This window comes from Poecilia latipinna, unplaced genomic scaffold, assembly GCF_001443285.1.
Source record: "Poecilia latipinna isolate Pla-1442-1.1 unplaced genomic scaffold, P_latipinna-1.0 Scaffold1993, whole genome shotgun sequence".
Classification (NCBI taxonomy): domain Eukaryota; kingdom Metazoa; phylum Chordata; class Actinopteri; order Cyprinodontiformes; family Poeciliidae; genus Poecilia; species Poecilia latipinna.
This window is the reverse complement of record NW_015114609.1, coordinates 24,911-50,087: the sequence shown is the minus strand read 5'-3', so window position 1 is coordinate 50,087 and position 25,177 is coordinate 24,911. Positions and strand designations below refer to the sequence as shown.

General features: G+C 40.1%; 3 protein-coding genes across 5 annotated transcripts; 2 read left to right on the top strand and 1 right to left on the bottom strand.

Annotated features, from left to right (window-relative positions):
* Positions 1-735: 735 nt before the first annotated feature.
* Positions 736-11,899, top strand: smarce1 (SWI/SNF related BAF chromatin remodeling complex subunit E1). Of its 3 annotated transcripts, none has more exons than XM_015016209.1 (11): positions 736-837; positions 1,386-1,441; positions 2,328-2,371; positions 2,997-3,095; positions 5,297-5,389; positions 7,387-7,518; positions 8,579-8,750; positions 9,092-9,264; positions 9,353-9,454; positions 10,207-10,438; positions 10,871-11,899. In XM_015016209.1, exons 2-11 carry the CDS (start codon positions 1,435-1,437, stop codon positions 11,197-11,199), a joined length of 1,383 nt encoding a protein of 460 aa, XP_014871695.1. In that variant the 5' UTR covers positions 736-837; positions 1,386-1,434; the 3' UTR covers positions 11,200-11,899. The 3 variants fall into 3 exon arrangements, with proteins under 3 accessions (XP_014871695.1, XP_014871697.1, XP_014871696.1); XM_015016210.1 differs by having other exon boundaries at positions 737-837; positions 5,297-5,377; XM_015016211.1 differs by lacking the exon at positions 2,997-3,095.
* A 1,191-nt stretch (positions 11,900-13,090) lies between these two features.
* On the top strand, positions 13,091-19,107 carry LOC106935645 (von Willebrand factor C domain-containing protein 2-like). The gene is made up of 3 exons (XM_015016212.1): positions 13,091-13,525; positions 13,986-14,115; positions 17,822-19,107. The coding sequence occupies exons 1-3, from the start codon at positions 13,157-13,159 to the stop codon at positions 18,049-18,051; spliced, it is 729 nt and encodes a 242-aa protein (XP_014871698.1). The 5' UTR covers positions 13,091-13,156; the 3' UTR covers positions 18,052-19,107.
* An 803-nt stretch (positions 19,108-19,910) lies between these two features.
* rpl23 (ribosomal protein L23) lies at positions 19,911-23,344 on the bottom strand. The gene is made up of 5 exons (XM_015016208.1): positions 23,240-23,344; positions 22,452-22,535; positions 21,439-21,567; positions 20,432-20,545; positions 19,911-20,031 (listed from the first exon to the last, which is right to left on the bottom strand). The coding sequence occupies exons 1-5, from the start codon at positions 23,250-23,252 to the stop codon at positions 19,949-19,951; spliced, it is 423 nt and encodes a 140-aa protein (XP_014871694.1). The 5' UTR covers positions 23,253-23,344; the 3' UTR covers positions 19,911-19,948.
* Positions 23,345-25,177: the final 1,833 nt, after the last annotated feature.

Here is a 25,177-nt window from a genome sequence, read left to right as displayed (position 1 = left end):
ATTATTATTATTATTATTATTATTATTATTATTATTATTATTATTATTATTATTATTATTATGTAAATAAAGCACAGTGTAGACATTTATCCATTCAGTTTTCATGTTTGTTCACAAATATCTATTTTTTCTCTTTGATAGTACCACTAACAATATGAGGTGTGTTGGTTTCTGTTAGATTATTTCCGCCATTTCCATGTTTATAAGTTTTCTAATTTTTTTTTCATCCACTATTGTGTTATTCCAGTCTGTCTCCTGTAATTTTAACAGCTTTTCGGTTTTACTCAAAGTGAATTCATGTAAGTTTGCTGACATGACATTGAAACATTACACAAGGATATAGAATTGATCAAATTAATTTAAAAGATGAAGTACTGCTGAGGGGACAAAAAACATTTCTTTTCACTGGATAAGTTTCCACTTAATCCAAAAGTGTTGTCTTCTGTCGTTATTATACTATTTTGTCAGTTTTTTTTTAAAGCTGTTTAAATATTTTCATCTACCACTGACTGTCTCTCCCTGACCCAACTGATTGAGCAACCTAGTAATAACAGTTAGAAACAGTTAGTGATAGTAGTCTTTACTCAAAATTCTTTTGTTGTCTTACTTGAGTGATTTCTTGGACAGTTGCCTTTTAAGTATACTGAAGTAATGCTAATCTTGAGAACAATTTTTGGGTACCCTACCCTTCCTGGACAAGAGAAAAATTCCCAGCGCCCATGTAGTCAAGCTCTTATTCTGAAAGGATAGTTTTGTTTAAACACTACCGGTTTGTGCGTGAAAGGGAGAGAAGCGGAACAGGCGGCGTCTTAGTCGAAGGGAACAAAGGGTGACAAAGTGAGTGTGTTAGTAATTTCTTAGTGCATATAAAAAAACACATAATTTTTTGCTTAATATTTAAATAAGTTGAATTAAAATGTACTAAATATGCTGGTTTTGGTTAGCTTAGTAGCTAGGCTCGTTGCTGAGCTCTTGATGGTCTGTTACGTTCTGATAACTGTTAGTTTAGCATCGCTAACATATTGATTCCATTCTTCCGACCAGAGTAAGTCTGTGAATAGTTCAGCAGCGGACTTATTTTGTTTCTGTTTATGTTTCTGCGTGTAAATGGGTCTTTTAAATGAACTCTGTCAGACTGTTTATGTTTACCGAAATTCCTCCGTATTAGTGTTAGCCCTTTAGCTAGCGGGCCTTGCCTATTAGAGTTAGCCTGATTTTCAAAAAGTCGATCGTCTTTCATTGCTGCTTATCGCAGATATCCAGTAATTTCGAGACCGTTTAGGAGTCCGCACATAATATTTCTTTAATTTAAACATTTTGGTTCTGATTCTTGTCTTTTAGTGACTGAAAATGCTGAAGCCTTAAAGCTTTTTTTCTTTTTGCAGTTTAACCAACATGAGAACAGTCTGATCTGTGCGATCCAGTCCAGCAAAGATGTCAAGTAAGTATAAACGTGTAAAAACACATTATTAATGATTTTGATTCTTACATTCATATTTCCCTTATACTGCTGCAAGGAAAGTTCTGTAACAATATTAATACTACAAAAAATACAAATGTTAAGCATTTTAATATGAAATTGTGGCCCTCATTCCCATGGACTAACCACTTAGTCATTCAAAAACATAAACAGGTCTGTGCATTTCAGGATAACATTTCTTGTATTTACTCACCACTGGAGTACAAGATTAATATATATATATATATATATATATATATATATATATATATATATATATATATATATATATATATATATATATATATATATAGTTATAGAATTATGCATATTATACAATATGTATAAGATACAATGTTATACATATTGTATGATATGCTTATAGCGCACATATTATACAACATGTATAATGTATATCATAATATGCATGCACATATTGCATAAAAGGTGTAATATATCCATATGACTGTGATCAGGACCTTTTTGTCTAATTACAAATCAGTAGTTTTTTCATCGGGCAGCAGTTGGATCATCTTCCAACTGCTTCCCGTCATCTTCTATATGGTTTGTGTCAGTGGCAACATCCAGTTGTTGGTCATGTGACTCGTGTGATAAGGAAAAAAGTGTTTCCTATGCAGTTTTGCAAAATAAACCAACTTTGATACAACCAAAGGAAACATCTCTTCCTAGTACCAAAATGTAGCATGTTTCTATTAAGCAGATTTCAAATAAATGTCAAATAATGAAATTTGACACTTCATTACTTTTGAAATGTCAAATTGCGCAATTATATGGTCAGTGGAAACGCAGCTGAGCACTGTGGTCAGACTCAGGTTGTCATGTGTCTCTTTTCTCTGCTCCTGCACAGAGCGCCCATCCTACGCTCCACCTCCCCCTCCCGCCCCAACAACAGTGAGTATCTAACCAGCAGCTGCAGCCTCTCTTCCTCCTAGCTGGTCAACAGCTGGGCTGCTGTCCTCTACTTTTTGCTTTTCCATATTCCTTCTCTTATCTGAATTCACTAAGGTTGCCACAAATCTTGTTCAGCTCTCCATAATCACTTTGGCTCCTGCTTCTTCCCATCTTAAAACCATTTCTAGCCTTTTAACAGAATGTAGCTGTTTGAGTCAAGATCTCTATCCTCCTAGGTTGGGTAGAAATCTTTGTGAACTTGAGTCAGCAGTCTGTGTTTTTTTTTTTTTGGCCTTTCATTTCCTCGCATTCACAGCAGGGTGCAACATTGTGAACGGTTCTGGTCCAGACACGGGTTTAGTTAAACGGAGTTTGTTCTCCGCAGAAACTAAACCAAGCTTTAATCCTCCATGCAGCGTTGACATGTTGTGCTCTCACTCTGAATGCTGGTCCTCTGGCCATTTCTTTCTTTTTTTCCTTGCATGTTGAGGTCATCAAAACAACTGCTCATGTTTTCCACTCCTTTTTGTTTCTTTCTTTTTACTGTTTTTTTGTTTGTCCCTCTTCCTCCTCTTGTTTGTGAGCCATTTCTCATTCGTGTTTTGTCTCATTTGTCTTCCATCAGCAAATGCCTTCCACCCCAGGGTTTGTGGGCTACAACCCTTACAGTCATCTGGCCTACAACAACCTCCGGCTGGGAGGGAGCTCCGGAGGCTCCAGCAGGGTAATGAATGGAAGAAGGATTTCAAAATGGGACTTGGAAATTTGGGGGGTGGTGGGTGGTGGAATATGATTTGATATGTTATTGACTTTTCAGGGAAGCATTAAGAAAACAATAATTATTTGTGTGAATGTAAAAAGGTTTTTTTTTTAACCCCTTTTTTTAAATGAGGCTGCATTCATTATTGAAATAATCTTCAACTGATTTAGTAATAAACAGGACTACAGAATACAAAAAGGCCATTTTGCTGAAAACGCAGAGCAGTAATTAAACCCAAACTGCACAGAAATATGGACATTTTGTATTAAGATAAGAAAATCAAACTTTGTCTGTAAACCTGTTCTACCTAGAACTTCTCGAGCAGCACTTTTAACTTCACCTGATTCACATTCTGTTAAGAAAAATGTCCAATTTTTAATCAGTAAATCCAGTAAATACTCAGCACATCAGTCCTCCACTGTATTGATAATTCCAGGAGAAAGAGCTGAACTCTTGTTGATGTCAGAAGGATTTTTAACTGCAGATCCTTTAGTGAACGATCAGACGTTCACTAAAGGAATGCTGTTCTTGCATTTTAGGTAATAAAATGTGTTCTTCTTTCAAAGAAGGAGATGAATTATGTTTACTTGCGACAAGACATAGTGGTGCATCATGTTTGTTGCTGCTTTAGCATGACGCTACGTCAGGTGTTTGGGTTTCACCCCACCTCCCCAGTTGGAGTCCAGCTGGAGGTGGAAATATTCGCTAGAATATGCCGGATTATAAAATGGCACACTGAACCGACCCGTACCGTTGGAAATGAGAAAACAGGGCTGAGCTGTCCTCTGTGGCCTCGCCTGCTGTAGGTTTTGTTAAAGCTCAGAGTGGTGAGTACATTGTACGGAGGTAAAACATCACAAGTACATGAAAAACATGTACTAAATGCAATTAATATCACTTTTGCTATTTTAAGTGATAGTTTTTCATAATTTTCTTAAATTGTGCTGACTTAATTTTTAAATAAATGTTTTTATTGTGCTGGATGAAACCAGAAGATGCACCTAATAAAAGACACAAAACATTTTTTTCTCTTTCTAAAGTAAAATCAGGCCAAACTTCTCTTGTTCTATTTCAGTTAGAATAAAAAAAATCTATTCCACTCAACAAGGAGACGGGTTCTGGTCCAGAGCTAAAGCTAAAGTCCTTAAGATGCTGTTGAAGCTGGTAGGACATCAGCCACATCCACATAGACATGAGAAGTCAGAATAAATGGCTAATGGCAATAAAACATGTAATGTAGACGCTCTCATTTGAATAATCTGGTTGGACTCAGCTCCATGGAAACCAAATAGTAGTCATTAAGAAATGCAGTAACATCCCAGCCGTTACTGGAGCATGGAGCGGGTCTGAAGACACAGAACCAACACACTACTGTGACTGGTTTTATGTTCAGTACAGATGGAAATACAAGTAGATTCTTCTTCACAGGTCTACACATGTCAGTGCGTCTGGATAAAGCCTGGTTCATATAAACGCATGGTCAGATTAATTTTGTGCCCATATAAATGATTCGTTCGGGTTATTTAACCCAAATATATTTTAATCCAATCAAGGAATTTTGCATGTGTAAACATAGCTGGTACTGACATGGACTGAAAGGCCACTCAGGAAGAAGGCTCAGAGCAATCCTACCACACTCTGAGGACATGGATGGAAACGTCTGGTTCTGAAGACATCAATAGATAAATTACACATTCTGACTTTTAGCAAATAGAAATATCAGTGATTGTAACTGACTGAGAACTAGAAAAGTTTGGTCTAACTTAACTTAAGACAGTGAGTGGGGGGAAAAAAACAGTGTATGTAAACTTGTGGTTTCAACTGTCATCTGCTCTTCATAACAACCCTGGAACAGACCTGTAGCATTTAGAGCTACCAGTGTTTTTAACACTCTCCTAATGACAGCCAGGGCGGCGCTCTGCTGCAAACAGCTGACTGCCTATTAAAGAGGGTTAAGGTCACTGAGCTGACACCATGAGGAAAGAGGGAGGGAGGGATTAGTGGTGTGTCTGATTGTTATCAGCGGACCTCCAGAGCTGGAGTTCTATGATCACTTTGTTCTTCTCTCCTCTTCCTCCTCGCCTGCTGTCCCTCCCTCCTCATCCCCCCATCCCGCTGTCCCACCTGAAATCCTTTCATTTCTCTTCTCCTCTCCTTTTCCACAGAACTCATCAGGGATCACCGTCCCAAAGCCTCCCAAACCTCCAGACAAGCCTCTGATGCCTTACATGCGGTACAGCCGGAAGGTAAGCAGGAAGGTAAGACACCCATCTACGGTGTCTGCTTTTACTGCTTGTCCTCCCCTCCCCTGACAGTCTGCAGGGGTTTGAGGGCGGGAAACAGCCAAGCCATGACGCCTCACCACCACCTCCTCCACCACCAAATGGAGCTACTCCACTCTTTTTCTGTCAGCTTTTAATTTTCAACAACCTCCAGCATCTTCTATTTCTAGATGCTACATTCACTTCCTCTGCTGCTCTTATTTCCTCTCTTGCTCTCATAGTTTTACAGTTCTAATCTCATCCTCACCTGCTGCTGAAGACATTCTGCTCTCTGACTGTGCAGCCATAAATCCATCAGCTCCATGTTTCACCTTCCAAGTGGATTTCAATGAATTTCAATATCAGGGAAATCCAAATCTATTTCAGTAATTCATTTCGAAGAATCAGATGGAGTTCTATGTTTCCAGCATGTATTTCAGTAAGTTTGGATTGTTCTAGCTCACAGCTATTAGAAACTCCAAATCGACTCGTCAGAAATTTGAATATTACACAGACCAACAAAAAAGATTTTTACCATAGAAAGATTTACCTTCTGAAAGGCATACCTATTTGTAAACATAGGCGGGTGCTGGCCTTTATGCTGTCACTGGTCGCCATGGTTACCTGTATTTAACTTGCTGAATCAGCATTAGCCAGCATGTTGTCATACAATAAGTTATGCTACCAAACTGACATTAGTGAATATCGTTGTCTGCAAGTGAGCGGATAAACAGGAAAAATGTCCCAAATTTCAGTGGCTGTGGCATTAATTACCAGAAATATGAAAACAGTTTTGTTCACTATAAGATCAACTCAATGAGATGTGTTGAGTCCCTCTAAATAAGAGACACATATCCATGGTTTTTCTCAAACTGTAAATTTTTTACCAAACAATCATTCATTTTTAGCATGCAAAGGTCAAATGAAATATGATCATTTCTTCCTCTTTTGGTCCCAATTAGAGGAAAAATGAAGATATAGCTGCAGTCATCAGGGCTGTTGGTAAAATAAGCCATGAAATGAAAAGTGCAGCAGGCTGAACGGGAGGCAACACCAGACACTATGAAAAACCAAACCTCTGACCACACAAAGCTGCATGTGGGTGTAAATAACTTTATTAGCCTAATATTCAGTAGTTCAGTTAGAATGATGTATTGTTACAGTAGAGCAGGTGCTGAACTGGTGATTTCGCTAAATACTTTATTGATCCCAAAGGGAAATTAAATTATGTTGTTATCGTTATGGCTTTTAGCAAAAGAACAAAGTGTTAAAAATATTGGCAAAAATCAATCCAGCTGGACAGAATCCAAAACATGAAGGAACAGTTGTCCAAAAAAGGCAGTTTTTTCCCAGAAAGGAAGGAGTGAAAGTTTGAAAATTGAAAAATGTCAATGAAAGTAACAGAGCTGCTCCAACATGCTGCCACTCTGTTTATTAAAGCAGGTTCTGATTCTCTGTGGAGTGGGTCAGTACCAAGACATCCTGGAAAACAAAAGCAGGGTTTTCCATAAAGCTTGTCTGCAGAGGGAAAAGTGTTGGAGCGCTGCTCTGACTGGGAAGTCTCTCTACACCTCAGCAGCTTGGATTCTGTCCTCTCCACTCTGCAGACTCCGAGACCTTCTATTTCCAAATAAAATGCAAATTTAATGTCATTTGAAAGGATTACTCTGACCCAACACACGTTTCCTTCCACCCATCTTTGCATTTATGTTCTTGGAACGGCACTCTGAACAGATATTATAGCAATAACCCACTTTAACCGTTTTTTGAATTGAATTACTGAGGAAAAAAAAACCTCTTTGAGAATATTATAATTTATTGAGATGCACTTTTTTGTTTCCTCAAGTCTTTCTGCAAAAAATAAATACTAGTTGACTGCTTCTGTCTTTGTTTTTTTCCTCCTTTATTTCCTTGTTGTCTTCTTTTTCTCTCATTAAAGTGGATGTGATCTGATGGTGTGTGCCCATATGTTTGCATCTTCCATCACCCTAAAGGTATGGGACCAGGTGAAGGCCTCCAATCCAGACCTGAAGCTCTGGGAAATTGGGAAGATTATCGGAGGGATGTGGAGGGACCTGACTGACGAGGAGAAGCAGGACTACCTGAATGAGTACGAAGCTGAAAAGGTTTGTACTCTGACAGGCTAACTCCTTTTAGCATAACTTGAACACATCTACAATCTTTTTCAGCAGATTGGTTTTAGAAGCAGCTTTTCCTTCATCGCTTTGTTTTGTCTCAGATTTATGGGCATACCAGAAAAAAACTACGAAGGTTTCAAATCAGGGCGCTTGTATGTTTTTAAAAAAAGTTAGACGTGTTAAGATATATATAATTAATCCATCAAAATGAATGCATTAAAGTCCAAGCTCTAGTTATCAGTGTATGTTAATTCAGACAATATTTGATTAGTCTATATGTTGTGATGAAGCGGCGAAGTGCTTTTTCATTTATGTTACTCATAATGTACAACTAGTGAACAGTTAGACACAGGACTTCATAGAATGAATGATAAATATGTAGTTTTATTATTGCAAGCTGTCTGCTCTCTCCTGCTGCTACCAAACTTGGAGGAAGAGTAATTATTTAATTGTTCACTTTAGTGCAGACTCAAAAAGGACATTTTGACATAATAAAGTCCAAACTGTACAAGAACCCTCTAAATTTTGTATACAAGATGACAATAAACCTTAAGTGTCTTCTACCCTAAATTTCCCAAGTGGCATAGTCCTAGCTTCACCTGATTATATTCTAAGAATAAAAAAATCTCTTGTTAAGCACATTTTGTTATCCGTTTACTTAATTAAGAAAGCAGTCATCAGATTAGCTCTGCAATGTACCTGTTGATGGGATTGTTTTTGCTGCAGATGCGTCCTTTACTATGATTGATTAAACGTTCACTAAAGAAATGCTGTTATTCCGATTTAGAAGGTTTTCCTATTTACAAACAGAATGAAATTATGTATTTTCATAGTGTAATGCATTTCTAAAGTTGTTTAAAATAATCTTTAAGTGGTTCAATTAAGAATCTGCAAAAATTGAGTCATTTTTTTATCCGGTAAACATGAGAATAATCAATAACTGATTCCTAAATGAATGGTTCAGTTGGTTGACCCCTCCCAGTGTTATCCAGATGTTTGCTGATTCATTCCTGGAGGTTGGCTGCTAACGGAGCGTTTTTGCCTGCAGATCGAGTACAACGACTCGTTGAAAGCTTACCACAACTCTCCAGCTTACTTGGCCTATGTAAACGCCAAGAACCGCGCTGAAGCTGCCATGGAGGAGGAGAGCAGGCAGAGGCAGAGTCGCATGGACAAGGGGGAGCCGTACATGAGCATCCAGCCTGCCGAGGACCCCGATGGCAAGTTCACATTCACAAACCTCCTAAAACCCTCTGAGGACCAGCACAGGGACCTGACTTGGGGCATTCTAACTCAGTGGTCCCCAAAGTCGGTCCTGGAGGGCCGGCATCCTGCATGTTCCCTGGTGGTAGTAACAACCTTTTCAGCATGTCAATGTTCCTCTTAGGCCTCTAATGAGCCATCATTTGATCCAGGTGCGCTAAACCAGGGAGAGAACTAAAACATGCAGGATGCCGGCCCTCCAGGACCGACTATGGGGACCGCTCTGCTAACTGGACAGCTCTGGTTTAGCGAGCTGCTGATGTTGAAGCTTGATGTTGGCTTTTCTTTCTGTGCCCAGACTACGATGACGGCTTTTCAGTGAAGCACTCGGCGGCCGCTCGTTTCCAGAGGAACCACCGACTCATCAGCGACATCCTCAGCGAGATTGTTGTCCCCGATGTCCGCTCTGTGGTCACCACGGCCCGCATGCAGGTCCTTAAGAGGCAGGTCCAGTCCCTCATGGTGCACCAGGTTGGTTGGCTGGATGAGGCGTGTGGCTGTCGGTTATGTTAAGGTTGATGGCGGTTTCCTCTGAGCGGCTGTCTGCGGGTCATTTCAGAGGAAACTGGAGGCGGAGCTTCTGCAGATCGAAGATCGCCACCAAGAGAAGAAGAGACGCTTCCTGGAGACTACTGATTCCTTCAACACTGAACTCAAGCGGGTGAGATTCCACTCAACGATTGGAACTAAATAAGATCCAGCCTCACTGTAGCTACAGGTGTAATGTGTGTTTGTGGAAATGATTATGAAATTCTAAAAATAGGATCAGGACATGTTTTTTTCCCCCTGTCCTTCAGCTTTCTTCCAGTTCAGATATTGATTTTTTGTTTCTTACTCAACATTTTTGTCAGCCTTGATATTTTCTTTCCACATCTTTCCAATTTTATTCTTGTTCTGTGAAAGAGAAACTTTATTAATCCCATGTGGGAAATTATTTTGCCACAGCAACAACAAGCAAATAGATAAAAATGATTTTAAAAGAATGATGTGTAAAATATGATTATCCCTGACACACATCATAAGTAACAAGTATAGTCATAACAAATGTTATTTAATGACCTTGAGAATTCTCTCAATTATTTCTGCTGTTTGTTCTCTTGTTGAAGTTTTGTTATCCAATCAAATCAAACCATTAATTGAATACTTAGTGCTGGAATGTCCCAGGTTCATCCTAAATCCCGTCTCCAGGTCGCCTAAAGACGTTTTTAAACAACCAGTATCTGAGGCTAAACTCAGCTCCACATCCTCTTTGTTTTTGCTCTACAGTCATACTGGCATTTAAAAAAATTAAAATTGTATTGCCCACATCTGTTAAAACTGTGGAGGAAATATGTTGTTCATGTTGTAAAACCGTCTTGCCTGAACCAGGCCTGTCTGTACTCAGTGCTGCGTTTGGCCTTGTCTCGTGTGCAGCTGTGCAGCCTGAAGGTGGAGGTGGACATGGAGAAGCTGGCAGCCGAGATGGCAGCTGCAGAGGAGGCGGCCAGGCGGAGAGCCGAGGAACGTGAGCGAGAAGCGGCCGAGCAGGCGGAGAAAGCAGCACAGCAGCAACAGGAAGCTGCGGCCAACAAGGCTGCAGAGCAGAGCAACGCTAGCGCCACCTCAGGGACCACAGAGGAAGACAAGCCCACACAAATGGAGACAGGTACTAATGCTTCCACACTGTGAGCGCGTCATTGTACAAGTTTTCCAACAACAAAACTTGTTGGAAAAGACAAGTTTTGTTGTTGACTTACCATCCAGAAACCCCTTGCTGCATTTTTGTTGGCTGTGCAGGAGGCTCCATGTCTGCTTTTCACATATGCACGGTTGTATAATTGCACATCTGTTTGAAGCCATTTTCACATTGTTGAGGGGGCGTGGCCAGCAGCTTGTTTGGTTTAAAGTGACAGCAGACTAAAACAGCTCATTGTGAAAGGAGCTCACAGTAGGCAGAACTGAGCAGTATAAAATCTCATTATCGAAGAATTATTTGTGCAAAAAAATGCACAAATAATAGTCCTATCCTAACCTGTTCAAGAAACATGATGGGTCACCTTTAAGTGTGTAAACATGTGTGTGTGTCCTGCTCCCCCAGATGAGGCAGCGCCGGCTGAGCCTCCCTCTGACCAGCAGTCTACTGCCCCTCCCCTGCCTGAACCCCCGTCTGCCTCTGACAAAGCAGCCCCACCCTCCGACCCCCCAAGGGAGAGCAGCACCCCGGTCAGCAGCGCCCCCAGTGATGACAGCAACAGCTTGCCCCCTCCAACAGATGGCAGCGTCGGGGCCCCAGCGCCGATGGACCCCTCAGTGGGACAGGAAGGCCCAAACCCTGGGGCTGCAGCGCCCCCACCCTCCTCAGAAGAAGTAGCCCCCCCCACACCTCTACTTCAGCCCAATCAGAGTAGCCAACAGTATGATGTGTGAGTTTAGTTAGAACAGAGTGGTAGCTGTAGAGGTGGGCCCTCTAGTGGTGAAGTTGTGAACCAGATGGGTTCATTACTGCTCCATCCGTCTCACCTGACAGACCAACGTTCTGCTAGTCTGTAGGGAACACACAACTGGTTCTGTTACTTCTTGCTTTCCTGTCACACACCTGAGACTATACTCCACCTGTAAACCTTCCCTTTTGACCAACTCAGCTTTTCTGAAACATTTCTGACTCAGCTGGCTGGAAGAAGCTCTGTTTGGTTTCTGTTGATTCCTAACCTTCTGCATGCTCAGCTAAGTATGATTCTGCAACAGTTTGAGGTTCCTGCAGATAAGAGGAACCTTTAGAATATGTGGAATAAAACTAAGCAAGCTGATATCTGATGACTTGGTGAGTTTAAAGTCAGCGTTGTCGTTTCATCCCCGTGTTTCTGCTGAAACACCAGATATGTTCTCTATGTTGTTTCTGTAATGGTTTTCCATCATATTTTCTACTGACTGTATCTTTTATTTGCCTGTTTCTGCTGACATTAGAATCATTTACATACATCAGAGAAGTGCATGGGCCACACCCATTCAAAGGTAACCTCACTTATCCATTCAAAGGACTGGTTTCTTACTTGAAATGGACCTTTTAGTAATCTGCCTCTTTTTGTACTGTCTGATCTTATCGATTCAAATAAATTTGATTTCCCAATCTGTGAGTGGGTGACTTTTTTTAGTTTTGATTTATCTTGATGTACTCTACTCTCAAAATGTTGGCCATATTTAGCTCCTAACATGCACTATGACCTTTCCATGTGAACTTATGTTCAGTTCAATTCATTTTAGTCATATTGGGGCAATTCAGTCATCTCAATTCACTTGACAAAATTTTTTAAAATATTTAATTTAGAATGAAACTGACATTTTTAAATGAATTACAAATATGGTGATCGTATAATTGAAAAGTGAACCCGAATTTGGTGAGGAAAAAAACTGAATCCAATAAAAGGATTTTATGCATGTAATCTTTTAATCGTTACAAAATCTGGGTTAAAATAGCTTATGTAATATTGTTGTCACACACAGGGAAAAATAAAAATGTTTACCATGGCTTTCTGATTGGCTGCCAGTCAAATGTATCACTTTGCTCCTCACGTTAGAAATGGAAAAAGTAGAAAAACGCCAGAAGAACCATACAGCAGCCCTGCTAAAAAAAAAAAAAAAAAAAACTAGTGGAGACGAAATAAAAATTCATGGGATAAATATAAAATTATGACATTTTCTTCTGGAACGTTAATTTTCTTTGTAAAACACATCAACACCAGCCACAGCTGAAACAAGGTGCTGAACGTCAGTAAACTAAATAAAAGCATAAAAATAAAGTGACAAAACTAAGCACACAAGAAATCAGATTAATAAAGTCATAACTGTGACCTTCCCAAAATAATGGCCTGAGTCCTAAAGTGAGTTTATTTGCCAGTCATCTGTTAGCAAAACGTTTTAACACCACGTGGCTTGTTGCCTACTAACATCAGAAAGTATGAGGTTAGCATTTATGCTAAATGAATGTAATAATTATTGAAAAGTAAATAAAAGTGATAAAAAAGGGGAAAAGTTAGTGTTATTCGTAGCATAGTCTATGAGTTTGCAAAGGGTCCCCCGGCCAGAATCTCGTGCCGTTTAGGGCCCCTGGTGTAAAGAACAGTTTTATAGTTCATGAAGTGGCAGATTGTTTCCAAAGTTCATTCTCTTTTGAGATCCAAAGACAGAAAGAAAGACAGAAAGAAAGACTTTAGTCAGATCAATATTTTGGATCCATAAACACCCTGACACTTTTGAAGCCTCTGGGTGAACCAGAGGGATGCAGGGCGGCAGTGACGCCCCCACGCGCGTCACTGCCGCCCTGTCGGTGTGAGGATGCGCTCACAGGAGCGCAGCAGAAGCAGCCGCTCACTTCAACCTGGCCACCATGGTGAAGCGCGTGCTCCCCGGCCTCTCCGTCGCGCTCGCGGTGCTGCTGCTGCTGGTTCCTGGGCGCGCGGCGCAGGAGTACTCCACCAAAACAGAGCCGGACTACGAGTTTGGGGACTACCGGGGCAAGTGGTGCATTGACGACCATGGCTTCGTGTACAGCATCGGAGAGGTTTACTACCCGAGCCCCACGGCGTGCCCCTGCACCTGTACCGTGGACGGCCCCGTGTGCGTCCGACCCAGGTGTCCCCGCATCCACCCGCAGTGCACGCGGATCAGGTATAAGGCGTGCTGCCCTGTGTGTGAGGCCATGGCCAGGGTCTGCGTCTACGGAGGCAAAACCTACAGACTGCTGGAGGAGTTCAGGGTGAGACAGAATCAGACTTCTTCATCCCTCCTCTCTGTCCGGTCCGGCCCCGTCCCGTCCCGCCCTGCCCCTCCACTCCCCGTGCCGGCGCACCTCATGAGGCTGACCCTTCGACTGATATTTAGACCTTTGCTGAGGTAGATAAGATCAGTGGATAAGATCAGCTTCACATTTAAGCATCGGCTTTTAAGATCTCCCAAAATTAAGGAAATCGATGCCGATTTATCGGTACAGCCCGAGCCAAATACCGTCTGCATGTTTGTTTCAAAGTCTTAATTTAAGTACAAGCAGGGGGAAAAAAAGCACATCAAGTTACACTATTGTTTCCAAACTCTTCTCCATCTTGTGACAATGCTTAATCTTTTCGAACTTCCAGGCGTAACTTTGTTTTCTAATTTATAATTGTTTTTGACATTTTCTGTTCTTAATAATTTGGTGCAGCATGTTTCGTGTCTTCCAGGTGTCGAGGTGTGAGCGGTGTCGCTGCGAGGCCAACAGAGAGGTGTACTGCAGCATTTCCGACTGCCCGGCCCCTCACTGCGTGAACCCCACCTATGAGCCCAACCACTGCTGTCCCATCTGTAAGACTGGTAAGACTGGTCCAGCTCCAGTCATGTCACTGTCAAACTTTACTGTCTTTGGCGATTTGAAATTAATTAGACATACTGCCACAAAATAAAAAAAAATAAAAAAATCTGTATAACAAGAATAAATGTATTGAGTTACTGTAAAGTAATGTTTTGGTTTAGCTAAGAGTAACTCTTAACAAGAGCCAAAGTTAGAGGTTTTAATCAGAATCACTAAGTCAGAGCCCTACCTGATTATTAGGAAATAATAACCAAACAGCTCTCAGTGTCTGAGGTGTGTTATTATGGAACAATAGATGGAAGAGTGAATAAACAACAAGCCCTGGACATACACACACACACATAATAAACATAAATAACTTTTCCTCATCAAAAACATACCTGTAGTGTTGCCTTGCCTTGAATGTTTTTCATGTATGAGAAATAATTTAATCCTCATGGCAACCATTCCACAGTGCAAAATGCCTGGGTGGACCTAGCCCCGCCCGCGAGATGAAGTTCCTCCTCTGAGCTGCAGCTTCCAAACTTCTGAGTCTCAGAGCAGTCCTCCCCCACTCAGCTCCTTCAGACTAGCCAGCAGCAATTGGCAAACCCCTGGTGGAACGTGGCAGCAATGGCATTAGTGCTCTCTAAACCCCACTAACAACGACTATCTCACCCTTCTATCCATCTCCAAGGACTGTACTGACATATCCAGGCAGGTTTGAGAGGAGAGGAAGAGAAAACGCGGACATAACGTTCCGAGCTCATTCTGAAAGAACTCAAAGCTCTGCGAAACTAATCTGATAAAACTTGGCACCAGCCTGCTTTGGGGGCCACTTTGGCCCAAAACGGTTAAGAATCAAAACACAGTAAAACACAAGCAAACAAACATCCAAATCGTTTTTATCTTAAACTTTTAATCCTTGCCCAGACTCTACCTCTTACTTGGGCTGTTGTCAGTAACGGTGAAGCTCCGGGAGTTCCTGAATGTGGCTGAGCAAAGACACAGTTCCCAGTTCAGATAAATCCATTTATATTATTATAAACAAACATCACCTCAAGGCACTTTACAGGAAGAAAAGCAGCTGCTTCAGCCTGGTTAGAACGCCACTGACAGCTGCCTGTGGAATACGCAGTGAGAGGAACTTTCTTGTCTGGATTTATTGTACAGGTCGCATCCTGTCCTGGTTCCAGTCTGAAAGGTCACCGAGTTCCTGACAGCAGACTCTTCTTCCACATATATTAGTAAAAGCAGCAGACTGAACTAGAATCCAGGGATTACAAGGAATGAACCAATATGTTGGTGTTGGAGTGTACAGTAAGAGAGAAGCATTTTAAGATGTGGGTCATTTAGCACATTAGCACAGGAAGGATTCCTAGACTGACTGAAGTCATGTAAAATTAGCATCCAGTTGGTTGCATCATTATGCTGTGATATCATGTCTGTTTTTATGTATGTTGGTGTCAGATAATTCACCGGATCACCTTTTTCACTCACAACCAGTCATATTGTTATTGCTGAGCATTTACTTACTTGCTTGTACATCACACTTCAGCAACAAAGCAGTTCAAAGTGCTTCACATCATAAAAACACAAAAATACAAAGTCATCAACAATTGAGAAAACCAGTCAACATTTAACATTTTGTCAAGTGCCATCAAAATATTAGTTAATGTTTCATTTATTATGGTTCAAAAGCAGAAAAAACCAGGTGAATTTGTGTCCTAGGAGACCAGAGAAGGTTCATTTAACAGCAGCAGATCTGTAATGTGTTGTGGTGCTAAACTGGTCAGTGATTTATAAATTAACAGTAATTTAAAGTCTGTTCTCTTTTCCATCACGTAAGTCGAAACCTCCAGTCAGTTGAGGTCATTACTGCAGCTGTTGTGTGTGTATGTGTGTGTGTTCACCCTGCAGCGCCGCTTACATCACCTCAGCCTCACTGCAGCTTACAGAAGCGTCCCTGTTATGTAACACATGTCCTCTCAGCCTTTAAGACCCTCTTAAATATTAGTGGAATTAGTGTGGAGAGCTGCAGAAAAATCTAATCATTTTGCACTGCTTCATTTCTTTTTCTTCTTTTCTTTTTTTTTAATAAGAAACACAAGTTGTAAAGCAATGTTCTGACCTCTCAACTGGGACCTGGGCAGGCTCTGAGTGTTGCTTCCTGGGTCATGCTGCTTTGGCAGTGAGACTAAATTTGTGCCATCCAGTTACGTCTGGACAGGCAGCAGAACAGATGGTTTGGTTTGCTGCGTCATTGTTTTTTTTTTTTTTTTTTGCCATCGCTCCAATTTCCCTCACGTCAGTTGTGTCTTGGTGAGATCTGGCTCCAGACTGCCTGAGCTTCCTGTCCCCTCCGCCTCCCACTGCTGCTAATTGTTTCAAATGTCGCTGCCACATGAAGGAACCACCTGTGACTGAGAGATGAAAATGATCAAATGTTTTTCTTTTTTTTTGCGTCATTGAAGTTCTTGCTGAAGTGATTACTACCAGGTGTGTAGAATCAAGAACTCACTTAAACAGAACCTGCCTGACAACATGAAGTAGGCTAATTTATTTCCAAGAATAGGTCAGCCACCAGAACTATTCAGAGAGTGCATCAACAGGTCATCTAAGATTCCATATAAAGACAGAGTTCATGATTCAACAATAAAAGAGGCTGGTCAAAATGGCTTCCATACCTGAAAGTACACAAAGAGCCACATTTACCTAAACACGTCTCGGTGTCAGAGATATTTGGGGACATATTCTGTGGACTGATGAGACAAAAGTGGAACTTTTTGGAAGGAATGAGGAAGGAACTGGCATAGAAGTAACACAGCATTTCAGAAAGAGAACATCAAGACAAGGGAAGTTTACTTCTACTGCACATTTCAGGAGAAAAATTTATTCAATGTGCTTTACATGAGAAAAACAAAACAAACAAGCAATTTGCCATCGTCAAAATCATCATGACAAAATACTGAGATAAAGGCTAAAATTCATCATTCATGATCCAGGTATTAATCAAAGGAAGTGGCTCTGGTCCAAAAACAGTGTCTGTTTCGCCATAAAACCTGACGGATTGGAGTCATCAGGATTTATGGATAGACAAAGCTCGGTATCATCAGTATAAAAGTGAAAATTTATCCCATGATGTCTGGTGATTTTTCCAATTGGAAGCATACTGCAAAAAGAACTGGTCCAAGCACAGAGCCCTGTGGTTCTCCACAAGTAACTCTGGAAAGGGAAGATTTATCGTTTACATGAACAAACTGGAACCTGTCAGATGGACAGGATTTAAACCAGCCTGGTGTTGTTCCTTTGATACCCATTTACATGTTCAGGCCGTTCTAAGAGAATATTGTGTTGGACTGGATCAAAACCGGCTCTGAGACCAAAACCAGAACAGATCCATTATCTGAAGCCAAGAGAATATCATTAGTAGATTTCAGCAGTTCTGTTTCAGTGCTACGATGAGTTCTGAATCCAGACTGAAACTCTTCAAACAGGTAAATTTAGAAGATTAGATACAGGTCTGCTACCTTCAATGTATGTGGTTTACTTCTTTATTTTTATCCGCTAATAAGTAAAACCATTTTTTGTATTTGCTATTTTTTTTCTAAAAGTAACATTTTAATTGATTAATTAAAACAATAATGTGTAGCAATGTTCAAAATGATCAGAATGAAAGCCTGTGGAGAAGCACTGTGTGAAGCTCTGCACCGTCTCCTGTGCTTTTAGGTCCCAATTGTTTTGCCGGAAGCAGGGTGATCCCGGCAGGGGAACGCGTGAACATCGACGAGGAGACGGTGTGCTACTGCACATACAGGGATGGAACGTGGCACACCCACCCCCAGGCCACCTGCGAACAGCGCCCCCTGCCCAGCTCCACACTCCGTACCCGCACTGACGCCCCCATGGATGAGGACGTGGCAGGGAGACTGTTCCCTAGACTAGATCTGATACCCTAAAGCAAACTGACTGAAGCAGAGGTACTGGTCAGTTACAAACAACCCCCAGGTCTCAGTCAGTGGGACTCAGAGCAATGAATGTTTGGGAATCATGACTCCAGCCTAATGCTCACCAGCATACAGCATTATTTAAGTTCAGGTTCACTGATAAATAATGACATAGATCCTAATGATGAAATTAGATCAAATTCGTTACTAACAACATTACATGGAGGAAATGATCAAAAGTGTTGGAAAAGTAGTGACTGCTATCACAACTTCAAACAGGTGAAATCTGGTGGAAGGCCAGATTTTGCCCACATCTGTTGTTTGTAAAACACAGATTATGTTTTGTTTTTGTCAAAGTCAGAATAATTCCTGTTACAGACTGAAAAAACCTCATCACAGCAGAACCAGAACTGTTCTGATGCTCCCACTGAGACTACCTGACCTTTATGTCTGGAACTCTGTGACACTAATCAACTGGAATTACAGTAATGATATGTGAATAATGTACTAACAAAAATATATATTTACAAAAACATATTTGATTATTTTACCATATTTTTCCATATTTAATGTCCACATGCAGCAACACATCCTGACTCCATTCTGTCTCACCTGAGTGGGGCCACCACTGATCTGGTTAAGATAAACTGATCTTGGTAAAATAATCTATGATTATGATAAATTGATCTGGTTATGATTAACTGATCTGAAGTGATGCTACTGTGCAGGTCAACCGATGTGATGAGTCACATTTTCAATTACAATTATTGGAAAAAACAAATGAGAAAATTGAAATCCTTTAAAAAACGTGACTTGGACCTTATGTATTTAGTAGACATTTGTAGATAATGTGAATATTTTGTGTGGTGTTATTGAATTCTGATGAGCAAACAGAAATCGTTTCTGTAGAGCTGTATGTGTCGCATACAGATGTTTCATGTTTCCTGTTCTGATCCTGACCAAATCTTTTCTTAAATATCTATGTGTTTATTTATCCATCACTTTTTGTGTCCTTTACCTAGTTTTTGGACGTCCATTTCCCTATTTTAATAAATCGCTTTAATTTTATTATGGCTCTTAATTTTGAACAATTCCCTCCCCCACTCAAGATTTTCATCTTTGTCACTTTTTTAAACTTTCTGAAGGCGCCCCCTACTGTTTGGATGACCTTCACAACACCTCTAGAATTGCCTTGCCCAAACCAGAACCTTATTTTCTAAACCAACCAATAATTTATCCAGGTCTTTTATAGATCAGCAGCCTAAAATGTGCCAGGCAAACTGTTTTTCTAGCTGAATCCAAACCTTTGCACCACATCTACAAAACAAATATTAATGCTGTAGTGATCAGGTCAGCTTGACTTATTTCATTAAAATCATGCACCGATTACCATCTCTAAAACCCTGACCTGCCAATTCTGAGTTTGGCCAATACTGATTTTTTTTCTTTGAATTGTTAATATAGCAAGAAAGTCGCTTTGCTGGCAACAGTGGGGTCACCATTAACTGCAAACATGCAGAGATGAGCTGATGGGCCAGTCAGCCCAGCCTCTCTCACATACCAGAGATAACATCGACTGATCACTGATCTCCCAAAATTAAGAAAGTCAGGGTCGAATCTGCAGCACTGATTTTAACCTAAACATCTGAGTTTTTCTTCACCTTGACACCTCCAGGTTTTACTAAACATATACCCAACTAAACATTTAGATTTTAGCTCACATTTCAGTGCACCATCTAGTGGCAGCTGCATACGTAATGCAGGATCATTTAAAATTTGAACACACAGAACCCATCACAGAACTCAGCTGTAGATGAACATTTTTATCCTGTCCCTTCTGGTATGAACACCAAACAAGCAGGACAAGCAGCTTGAGGAACAGTTTTTATTGAAAACAAACAGGTTCTCTTCAGGCGATGCTGCCAGCATTGGAGGCGATCCTGGGCCACAGGTCAGCGCACTCTTTGGCCACTGGTCCTGTGATGGCTGAACCTGAACATGGATACAAATAAAAATCTGTCACTCCTGGCCAAACATCAAGCTGGTTTACCAAGCAAGACACAATTCAAAGGTTTTACATTACAACTGATAAGGAAGCCAGAAGATAATGTGAGATATGAATAATATGAATAATGTCTCATCCCTGGTTGAGATCAGTCAGTCACTGGATCACTGCTGTCTCACCCACAGAGATGAACTCAGTCTGCCCTTCTACGACAACTCACCCAGCCACTGAGCAGACAACGCAAGTGCTTTTTGAAGGGAGCGTTGGTTTAACAACTGCACCTAAACTAAACACGTGTACACAAACGTGTTGATGTCCTGGGACTGAACAGACCCAACCATGAGTGTGTTGGTGTTTCCCTGGTTTCAACACAGATCTGGAACCCACCTTTCATTTCTCCTTTGTTGTTGACGATGACACCAGCGTTGTCTTCAAAGTACAGGAACACACCGTCTTTTCGCCGATATGACTTCCGTTGCCGTATCACCACCGCAGGATGCACTGAAAAAACATTAGGAAACTTTTAGTTCATTACATTCTATAATGTAATGCATTCCATGCATTTTTTACTCCATTAAAAAATGGAGTAAAAAAATCAAAAACCATTTAATAAAATTTACCATGAACACCTGATTATATTCCTGTTAATGCAGGACGATACAGCTGAAAATGTATCCCAATATAAGGGGTTCATATCAGATCATATAGATAATGATTAGTTTTTTTTTGTCTTAAATATCTGACATGTTGCTAACTCCTGTCATGACCTTTCCTGTTTTAATTCAGAATTATAAGATTATTTTCCTGGCTCTCCCTCAGACCAGCTGTTAACACAATGCTCTGGAGGGTCAAAGGTCAATGCTTTTAGACCATAATACGTTTCCTATAAATCTCTGAGATGATCACTTCTGAAGTGTTAGACTGAAAAGTTACCTGAAACCTAAAATCAGCATGCAAGTCTATCAATAAATAAATACACACAATAGATACAAGATCAGTCAACATCATTTCTACTTGGCCAGTTAAATAGAAGCTCTCCTTTAAAATCGTTGAAAAGCCGCCATTTTTTGAAGTCAAAGTTTGGTTACAGAAACTTCATAATGCATTTTAATTGCTGTTTTGTTAATGTAGTTTGGATATTTCAAATATTTTCCAATTCCAGTGTTAAATGTTCTTTAGACTAACTTTTTTTTGTTGTTTTGACATTTTAGAGGTTGTATTATGTTTTTAAATGGTCTCAAAATGACAGTATTACCATTTATTGCTATAATTTCTGGGGCAATTTATCATCCAGCATAATTTATGACGGCCTGTATTGTGAAGATTAACTGACGACACAGAAGCATCAGTATGAGTGGAGGTGCTGCAGGCTGATGCAGTGTGGTCAGACTCACCCTTCTTCCTGAGCTCAGGTTTGCCTTTTTTCACTGTGGCCATAACCATGTCACCCACTCCTGCAGCCGGCAGACGGTTCAGACGCCCCTTGATGCCCTTTACTGAGATTATGTACAAGTTCTTGGCACCTGTGGAACAGATGGGGCCCATCAGTGAAAACAAGAATCACGGGAGACATGAAGACATTAAAGACTCAGCAGCTTGTCTCATCCCTGATTGAGATCAGTCAGCTACAGTGAAGCTGCCGTCTCACCCATAGTGATGACTTACTGTTTCCTTCTACGACAACTCACCCAGCCACTGGGCAGACAGAGCAAGTGCTTTTGGAAGGAACATTCGTTAGAAACAAAACTCACCACCATTTTGTTTCATGTGGAACAATGGCTCTCCAAGTACAGTACTGCCTGAACTTGATTAATAGTTTAAGAGAAAGTGACATGGGAGCTGGGTACGCCAAGCCAAGCGGATTTAAGACCCAATATGGGGGAAAATAGACATGCATAACTTACGGTTTTAGATTTAGACTGCTAAATTTAGGTTATTTACTTTTTAAAGACCCCCTCTCTGATGACATCATCTTTCACTGCACCCTGGAGGTCCATCATTAAGAGACACAACATCACTTCAGACAAGAAGTCCTTATTGAGACATTCTTAAACCAGGTGAAGTTTCATTTCATTAGTATGTCATTTGGCATTTATTAAAAACAGCAAAAGCAAGAATTAAAATTTTTTGAGAACCTTCACCAGTCTTTGTGGCTTTAAATGAAAAACTCCCATTCAGAGCTTCATACACACACGTCTTAAAAGTTAGTATGATACAGAGATGCAAATGTAGAACTCGGCATTTATCGGGGATCATTGGAAACCAAGAAAATTAAAAAACTGAATCCTAACAATGTTGGTAGCAGGTTATTGTTCTCACAAGATGCTTCATTCAGTCATTATCCATTGAAACAACATAATTCCCATTATCATCTGCTGTTTATACAAGTACATCTTTGGCCTCATACCTGTGTTGTCAGCACAGTTGATGACCGCTCCCACTGGGAGACCCAGTGAGATACGGAACTTTGCACCAGATGAACCACCACGTCCTGAAATAAAGAAAACAACATGATCTTCTGCCTGGAACCTGTCCTGAAGATTACTTCAACTGCAAAAAATATAAGTAATAAGTTGGACTGTCACCATGTTTGCAGATCAGCTGTAATAAGCAACTTGAAAAACCGGCTTAGTATTAACAATCACTGAAGTGACCATGTGAAGCTGTTTGCTAGTCTGTCTGCTCAGTCAGTTCTAATACAATCACTCATTAAAGTTAACAAACCCATGTGTTGTCTGACCCGTGTATCTATTAAATGAGTGCTGAAAAGCCTTGTGAATTAATTGCAGTAGTTTTCCTACACCACTCACGTTGCTAGCTGCCGCTAACTTTAATTACATTCAGTAAACATATTGTGAAGCACAGCAGCGTTATTCAAAGCCCAGGTCAAATGGAAATGAAGCAAAGAATGGTTTACTGTGTTCTCAGTTGATATCGAAGAGAACGCGCAAACAATACAGCTTTAAAAATTAATTTAGCCGCCATGCTACTTGGACCTGATAGACAAATATGGCGGCCGTCACCAGAGAGGCGAGATGCTACAAGACTTTAATCGCTAACTACTTTGAGAAATCTACAACGGGCAGCAGGAACACATAATATAGATTACTTATTCACACTTCAGTAACATCACATTCTCTACAATATGATAAAAAACAGCGGATGGAGGTGGATTTTACAGGCAGTCTATCATACCTCTCTTGGACATTGCTGCGGCAGAGAAAGAGGAAGGCGGAGAAAGGAATTGTGGGATATAAAGTTGAACACAAATCCATCCGGGTCATCAGTCTGTGAGATGTTCAGGTGCTATTGGAAAAATGTAAACCACGTTACCAATCAATTCGAGCAACTTAATCTTGTTTTTTTTTTTTAAATTCCAGTCTATAATTTATAAATACGTAAAAAAGTAATAATGATAAACATAAAGCAAAACTCATGCTATTTACTATTTTAAACTCTATTCAACAGTTTCTGTGTAGTTTAATACCATTACCCAGATGTTTTGGTTAGTGAAGAGTACAATAGATCCCAACTGAAGGTTATGGAAAGAGCATCCAGAAACAAGTAGTAATTTATTCTGGAGTTGTCACAAGATGATTTAGGAAAGAACGTAATAACTTTATAATTATGTGTCATTTTATGTGATTTTTCTTTCTAATTTTTATACACATTAAACATTTGTCCACTAGGGGGCAGCAAACAACTTTAGGTTTCCACTGAGCTCTTTTCAAACTTCGAGATGAAGTTACAACCTAACTGGCTTTTTATATCTGTGCTGAAATGATTTGGCTTTGATGTTATGTAAAGCACAAAATATAAAATATTTACTAATTTTTTGAGAAACGTGAAGCCTGTGACATCACTAATTTAAATCAGAGTGTTCAGGTGAAGAAAGTCACCTTGTCATAACTAAACATTTAATTACACGGGCCAACTGTAAACCTAACAAGACATTTACGTTTCCATTTCTTCATGGACATGACTGCAGACAGGTCAAAAGATTATTGCCATACTTGGTTTTATTTTGCAATCCAAAGTTTCATTCAGATAAAGTGATGAATTTTTCTGCAATTATGTTGCACATGTGTATTTATCATTATTTTGTAGAAATCAGTTTTCACTTTGGCTTTAAATGAGGTGGAAAGCCCACAAATCCAACCCAACCTGGGCTGCTGGGAAGAGTGTTTACATCATTTCATTTTTTTTATCTTAATATGGTTGCCCCAAGTTCAACAAATAAAACAGGTTTCACAGCAAAAAGAACATCATGAAAGACAAAAAACACAGTAAATATGTTGATGCACTTTTTCCTCAAATTTAGATTAAATTTTGCAAAAATAAATATTTGCCTCTCAAAAATGAGAATATCACGAAACATGTAATTTATTGGAAAAGCTCAGGCAAATTAGCATATAGATTAATCCCACACACAGTGATATGTAATGTATTACCCAAAATGTATGTGGTCACATTTGAATATAGCAAAATGATTTATAATGCCCATGTTTTCAGTTCTTGGTTGTGGCTCCTTCTGCATGGACAACACACACTAACCTTGATAGCTGTCCTGTTTTTCAATGCTACTTCATGTTTCTGTTTCTGCTTTCGTTCCCTCACTCACTGGGAATAATTAAAATACTAATGTTTCAAGTTATTTCTTACCTCGATATTACCATGCTGAAAACTTCAAGGAGAAGCTTCAATGAGAGAAACCCTGCACCAAAATGTCTTTCATAAAAGAACTCAAGGTAATCAGCGCAAAATTCCCCCCTTTCCACAGAGAGCTTGGACAAACTTCTTCTAGAAAAAAATAGCTGTGATGGAAAAGACAATTCATTGGCTTGAAGTGAACGTGGAGGTAAATGCTGCATATGGAAATTAAACAATCCTACAAATGATTCAAAACAGTGATAAACTGATAGACAGCTAACCAGCACCACGAAGAAACAGAATGCAGATGTAAAAGAAGCTCTTGCTGGACCGCGCAGCGAAAAACAAAACAAACATTTGAGAAAACCAACTAAAACTCAACTAGAATTTCAAGTTGATTGATACATAGGCTAAAAATGGCAAAAACAGGATAGATCAAAATAGTTTTTAGAAAATGTGTGGGGATGTTTGTGTAAGTGTGGG